This window comes from Falco punctatus, assembly GCF_963210335.1.
Source record: "Falco punctatus genome assembly, chromosome: 22".
NCBI classification, from domain to species: Eukaryota; Metazoa; Chordata; class Aves; order Falconiformes; family Falconidae; genus Falco; species Falco punctatus.
The window spans coordinates 193,891-200,682 of record NC_137602.1 but is presented as its reverse complement, the minus strand read 5'-3'; the positions used below and the strand labels follow the sequence as shown (position 1 = coordinate 200,682).

At 66.4% G+C, this 6,792-nt stretch overlaps 2 protein-coding genes across 2 annotated transcripts; both read right to left on the bottom strand.

Annotated features, from left to right (window-relative positions):
- Window positions 1-288: 288 nt before the first annotated feature.
- On the bottom strand, window positions 289-1,641 carry LOC308056031 (uncharacterized protein; the record flags this gene model as incomplete). The annotated part of the gene is made up of 2 exons (XM_080370800.1): window positions 289-1,185; window positions 1,256-1,641. The coding sequence occupies 2 exons, from the start codon at window positions 1,639-1,641 to the stop codon at window positions 612-614; spliced, it is 960 nt and encodes a 319-aa protein (XP_080226926.1). The 3' UTR covers window positions 289-611.
- SYCN (syncollin) lies at window positions 289-2,207 on the bottom strand. The gene has a single exon (XM_080370803.1). The coding sequence runs from the start codon at window positions 2,117-2,119 to the stop codon at window positions 1,721-1,723; it is 399 nt and encodes a 132-aa protein (XP_080226929.1). The 5' UTR covers window positions 2,120-2,207; the 3' UTR covers window positions 289-1,720.
- Window positions 2,208-6,792: the final 4,585 nt, after the last annotated feature.

Genomic DNA, 6,792 nt, shown 5'->3' with positions numbered 1-6,792 from the left:
GCCCCACCCCCGGCAGAGATTTGGGGATGGGGAGGGGGGAGGGGGCTTATCCCGGTGTCGCCCCGGCCCTGGGGAGCCGTTTGGGGCATCTCCCCCCCCTTTTTTTTTTTTTCTTTTAAATCCCCTTTTTTTATCCCCATCCAGCCCCGGGGTCAGGCCACCACCTGCATCTCCTGGCCGGGGTGGGGGTGGGGTGGAACTTGTGTCCCCAACACTACAGCCCCGCAGCCACACTACTGATATGGGGTCCTTACCACCCCCACCCCCCAATTTCTAAATAACGGTTGGTTTTGTTTTTTTTTTCTTTCGGGGTTTTTTTGGGGGGTGTTTTTTTGCTTTTTTTTTTTTTTTTTCCCTCTTTTTTCCCGATTTGTTTTTTAAACAAAACTATTTATATTGTCGTTTTGTAATGCCACAGGATGGCGGGGGCCCTGGGGCCGGCACGGGGACCCCCCCCCTCCGGAGATTACACGTGTCCTTTTGGAGACAGCTGTGTCCCATGTGGTTTTTTTAAGGGGGGGGGGGGGGGCAGGGGGGGGGCTCTCCATGCAGACACAGGTAGCATGTGCGCGCGTGACACGTCAACGTGCAGGCAAGGAACACGCGCACACCTACCCACATGCATGACCCCCCCACAGGGTCCTTACTTGGGGGGTGACGGGGTGATGGCTGTGGGGACCCCTCTCTCCCCACCCAAAGGTGCTGGGGGGCTGCTGCCTGCCACCCACCTCCACTTTTCCCCCCCTTCCCCCCCCAATAAAGCACCTGCGAGGCAGGAGCTGCTGCGGCCTCCAGGCTTTATTGGCTGCGCTCGGAGCTATACGAGGCGGGGGGGGGGGGGGGGGAGGGGCGGCAGGGGGTGGCACTGCCACGTCGACGTGTGTCAGCGCACGTCTGTCAGTGGGCTCATGGTGGCTTGGCTTGGCTTGGCCAGCGGTGGCTTGGCTTGGCTTGTATTGACTCATGTTGACTTGGCTTGGCTGAGGTTGGCTTGCACTGGCCCATGGTGACTCGCGTTGACTTGTCTTAGCCCACATTGACTCATGTTGACTCACGTTGGCTTGTCTTGGCCCATGTTGGCTCACGTTGGCTTGTCTTGGCCCACGTTGACTCACATTGGCTTGTCTTGGCCCACGTTGACTCATGTTGGCTTGTCTTGGCCCACGTTGACTCACATTGGCTTGTCTTGGCCCACGTTGGCTCACGTTGGATTGTGTTGGCCCACGTTGACTCACGTTGGATTGTGTTGGCCCACGTTGACTCACGTTGGCTTGTCTTGGCCCACGTTGGCTCACGTTGGCTGGTCTTGGCCCACGTTGGCTCACGTTGGCTGGTCTTGGCCCACGTTGGCTCACGTTGGCTTGTCTTGGCCCACGTTGACTCACGTTGGTTGGTCTTGGCCCATGTTGACTCACGTTGGCTTGTCTTGGCCCACGTTGACTCACGTTGGCTGGTCTTGGCCCATGTTGACTCACGTTGGCTTGTCTTGGCCCATGTTGACTCACGTTGGCGGGTCTTGGCCCACGTTGACTCACGTTGGCTGGTCTTGGCCCACGTTGACTCGCCTTGACCCCCACGTTGACTCGCCTTGACCCCCACGTTGACTCGCCTTGACCCACATTGACTTGCATTTGCCCGCATCGCCTCCGACCGGCCCGCGTCGCCTCATGCCGCCTTCCGCTGCCCGCCGCCATGCGCCGCCCCCCCGCCGCCGCCCGCCTCACTTGCAGCTACAATAATACCCCCTGATGGCGTTATCCCAGTCGCCGAAGAGCCCCCGCCGTACCTCCTGCAACCGCGGCACCGCGCCGGCCCCGAAACGCCGCATCTTCCCCTTCTTGCCAGCCCGAGACCAAACGGTCAGCTCACAGCGGGTGCCCACCACCAAGGAGGACACGCGGGCGGCCCAGCCGCGGGGCATGTAGGGGACGTCGGCGCCGGGTTCTACCACCAGGACGGGGCCCGCGCAGCACTGGTCGTAGTAAGGGCTGTTGTCGGCGTAGAGTTGGGCGCAGATGCGGGTGCCGTTGGCCGTCCGTAGGTCGGAGGGGGATGGGCACTGCGCCTCGGCCCCCGCCAGCACCGCCGCCGCCAGCACCGCCACCACCAGCGCCGCCATCGCCAACCCCCCCTGCCGCGGCGCCCGGCGCTGCGTAGATATACCCAGCTCCAAGGACACGGCGGGGGCAGGGGGGGCACCTTTCCAGCAGGGAAAGCACCCAGGTGTTAGTGCCCCTCCCCCCCCCAAGCACCCAGGTGTTAGTGCCCCTCCCCCCCCCCAAGCACCCAGGTGTTTGTGCCCCCCCCCAAAAGCACCCAGGTGTTTGTGCCCCCCCCCCCAAAACACCCAGGTGTTTGTGTCCCCCCCCCAAAAGCACCCAGCTGTTTGTGCCCCTCCCCCCAAAAGCACCCAGGTGTTTGTGGCCCCCCCCCCCCAAAAGCACACAGATGTTTGTGCCCCCCCCCCCAAAAGCACCCAGGTGTTTGTGCCCCCCCCCCCCCAAGCACCCAGGTGTTTGTGCCCCTCCCCCCCAAAGCACCCAGGTGTTTGTGCCCCTCCCCCCAAAAGCACCCAGGTGTTTGTGCCCCTCCCCCCAAAAGCACCCAGGTGTTTGTGCCCCCCCCAAAAGCACCCAGGTGTTTGTGCCCCCCCCCCCAAAACACCCAGGTGTTTGTGTCCCCCCCCAAAAGCACCCAGCTGTTTGTGCCCCTCCCCCCAAAAGCACCCAGGTGTTTGTGGCCCCCCCCCCAAAAGCACACAGATGTTTGTGCCCCCCCCCCAAAAGCACCCAGGTGTTTGTGCCCCCCCCCCCCAAGCACCCAGGTGTTTGTGCCCCTCCCCCCCAAAGCACCCAGGTGTTTGTGCCCCTCCCCCCAAAAGCACCCAGGTGTTTGTGCCCCCCCCCCCAAGCACCCAGGTGTTTGAGCCCCTCCCCCCCAAAGCACCCAGGTGTTTGTGCCCCCCCCCCAAGCACCCAGGTGTTTGAGCCCCTCCCCCCCAAAGCACCCAGGTGTTTGTGCCCCTCCCCCCAAAAGCACCCAGGTGATTGTGCCCCCCCCCAAAAGCACCCAGGTGTTTGTGCCCCCCCCCCCCCAAAGCACCCAGGTGTTTGTGCCCCCCCCCCCAAACACCCAGGTGTTTGTGCCCCTCCCCCCAAAAGCACCCAGGTGTTTGTGCCCCCCCCAAAAGCACCCAGGTGTTTGTGCCCCCCCCCCAAAAGCACCCAGGTGTTTGTGCCCTCCCCCAAAAGCACCCAGGTGTTTGTGCCCCCCCCCAAAAGCACCCAGGTGTTTGTGCCCCTCCCCCTCCCCCCAAAAGCACCCAGGTGTTTGTGCCCCTCCCCCCAAAAGCACCCAGGTGTTTGTGCCCCCCCCAAAAGGACCCAGGTGTTTGTGCCCCCCCCAAAAGGACCCACGTGTCCACCCCCTCCGCCAAGAGGTGCAGCCCCCCCATGAAGCCCCCACCCCCCAGAAAAAGACCTTGGCATCGAGGCCCCCCTGAGGGATGCAGGACTCCACCCCGGGACAGGACCCAGGTTCCCACCCCTCCCCCCCCAAGAGGTGTAGCCCCCCCCCCCCCAAAAGGACCCAGGCACCCCGACCCTGGACCCCTACCCCGAAGAAGGGACCCCAGGTGCACCCCCCCTCCCCGTGGGAAGGGACCCAGCTGCCCCCCCCCTCAAATCTCACCCCCCCTCCCCCTGGGAAGGGACCCAGCTGCCCCTGCCCCCCCCCCTCAAATCTCACCCCCCCTCCCCCTGGGAAGGGACCCAGCTGCCCCCCCCCCCCCTCAAATCTCACCCCCCCTCCCCCTGGGAAGGGACCCAGCTGCCCCCCCCCCCCCTCAAATCTCACCCCCCCTCCCCCTGGGAAGGGACCCAGCTGCCCCCCCCCTCTAATCTCACCCCCCCTCCCCCTGGGAAGGGACCCAGCTGTCCTGCCCATCCCCCCCCCCCCCGACGTGGCCTTGCCCTTGGGGAAACTGAGCGGGATGGGGGGGGGGGGAAGACCAGGCTGCGGAGCTGTATGCAAATGAGGCAGGGTAATTATCGGAGGAGGTAATTAGCAAAAGCCCAGCAGCAATGAGGGGTGCAAGTCACGCCCCTTATTTGCATATTAATGAGGTGCTGCCACGCCCTTGCTATGGCGCCGGCGGCAGCTGCATCCCCCCGTATCTCAGCAGCGGTATCCAGGCAACGGGGGGGATGTTAATTACCCGTCCTCATTAGCATAGCCCCGCCCCCACCGCCTCAGCCACTGTCCACCGCGCCCACCTCGTTAGCATGCTAATGAGCTCATTTGCATGCGGGCAGCTGCCTGTTACAGGGGGATTCTTGAGAGGCTCGGATGAGGCTGGGGGGCCCTGGACCCCCCCCGGGCCCCTCCAATTAGACGGAGGGGACCCCTCCCCCCCCCCCCGGGGAGACGACCCCCCTGGCCTTCCCCCCAGAGAGAAGGCACCCCCCTCCAGACAGAGAGGACCCCCCGGACCCCCCCCCCCGCCCCCCGCGCACAGTGGGACCCCCCTGGGCAATGCCCCCTCCCCGGCAGTGGGGACCCCTGCGACTCCCACCCCCCAAGGAAGACGACCACCCCCACACCCCTCCCCCCCCCCCAAGTAAAAGGGGGACCCCCCACCCCCACAGAGAGAGCAGCTCCCCCTCCTCTTCACACACAAAAGGTTTAATCGCCCCGGGCGGGGGGGGCACAGGTTTTTAATGTAAAAACTTGTGTTAAACACTGCAGCGGGCCGGGGGGGGGCCCGGGGGGGCGGCTGGTGGGGGGGAGGGGGCAACGGGGGGAGGGGGTAGGTTGGGGGGGGGGGGGGGGCAGGGGAAAATACGGGGGTGATGGGGCAGCGGGGGAGGGGGTAAATGGGGCTGGGGGAGGGGGGTGATGGGGGGGCCGGGGGGGCGACCCCCACGGGGTTATCCAGACCAGCCAGATAGGAGGCCCCGGGCCGGGGGGGGGGGGGCGGGGGGGGGCCACGACCCGAGTAGGGGGACCCAGGGGGACCCAGGCGTTTGGGTCCCCCCCCGGGAGGGGGTTCTTTTGGGGGGAGGGGGGGGGGGGCTGCGGTTCTCGTGTCATCTGTGCAGACATGTCAGTGGCGTGTGCGGGGCCCCCCCCGCCGCCGGCCCGGCCAAAGGCACCACGGCGGGGGGCAGGCCGGGGGCGCACACGCGTGTTGGGGCGCACACGTGTGTTGGGGCGCACACGCGTGGTGGGGCGCACACACGTGGCAGGGCGCACACGCGTGGCAGGGTGCGCACAAGTCCCAGGGTGCACCTCCCCCGGGGGAGCCCCAGGCGTGTCGGGGTGCCCACGCGTGGCAGGGCACACGTCAGGGTGCCCACGCGTGGCAGGGTGCCCACGCGTGGCAGGGCACACGTGAGGGTGCCCTCGCATGTTGGGGCACACGTGAGGGTGCCCACGCGTGGCAGGGTGCCCACGCGTGGCAGGGCACACGTGAGGGTGCCCTCACATGTCGGGGCACACGTGAGGGTGCCCACGCGTGTCAGGGTGCCCACGCAGGTGCCCACACATGTCGGGGTGCCCACACGTGTCAGGGCACACACGCGGGTGCCCACGCGTGTCAGGGTGCCCACAGAGGGGGGGGCAGGTAGGTACTGGGTTGCATACGGGTGCCCCGGGAAGGGGGTGGGGGAGGGGCACATGGATACCGATGGGGGCGAGGGGGAGCACACGGGTGCCCGGGGGGGTCCTGGAGGAGCACCCATGGGTGTGGGCGGGCACCCGGTGGCACCCAGGGTGCTGGGGCTGCATCCGACCAGCTATGGCTGCGTACGGGCACCCAGGGGGTGCACAGGGGGCCCCAGGAGCGCCCAAGGGTGCGCAGGAGCACCCGGGGGTGCATGGGGGCACCCAAGGCCGCACTTAGGCACCCAGGGGCACCCAAGGGCGCACAGGAGCACTCAAGGGTGTACAGGGGCACCCAAGGGCACATTCGGGCACTCAAGGGCACACAGGAGCACCCAAGGGCACTCAAGGGCACACAGAAGCACCCAAGGGTGCACTCAGGCACCCAGGGGCACCCAATGGCGCGTTCGGACACCCGAGAGCACCCAAGGGTGCACTCAGGCACCCAGGGGCACCCAATGGCGCGTTCGGACACCCGAGAGCACCCAAGGGTGCACTCAGGCACCCAGGGGCACCCAAGGGTCCATTCGGATACCCAAGAGCACCCTTGGGTGCACTCAGGCACCCAGGGGCACCCAAGGGCACTCAAGGGTGCACAGGAGCACCCAAGGGTGCACTCAGGCACCCGGGGCACCCAATGGCGCGTTCGGACACCCGAGAGCACCCAAGGGTGCACTCAGGCACCCGGGGCACCCAAGGGTCCATTCGGGCACTCAAGGGTGCACACAGGAGCACCCAAGGGTGCACTCGGGCACCCAGGGGCACCCAAGGGCACTCAAGGGGGCACAGAAGCACCCAAGGGTGCACTCAGGCACCCAGGGGCACCCAATGGCGCGTTCGGACACCAAAGAGCACCCGAGGGTGCACTCAGGCACCCAGGGGCACCCAATGGCGCGTTCGGACACCAAAGAGCACCCGAGGGTGCACTCAGGCACCCAGGGGCACCCCATGGCGCGTTCGGACACCCGAGAGCACCCAAGGGTGCACTCAGGCACCCAAGGGCACATTCGGGCACTCAAGGGGGCACAGAAGCACCCAAAAGTGCACTCAGGCACCCGGGGCACCCAGGGCACCCAAGGGCACTCAAGGGGGCACAGAGGCACCCAAGGGTGCACTCGGGCACCCAGGGGC

Excerpts from the sequence above, each read along its gene's own strand:
- SYCN (XM_080370803.1), bottom strand. The coding sequence starts at position 2,119 with ATGGCGGCGCTGGTGGTGGCGGTGCTGGCGGCGGCGGTGCTGGCGGGG.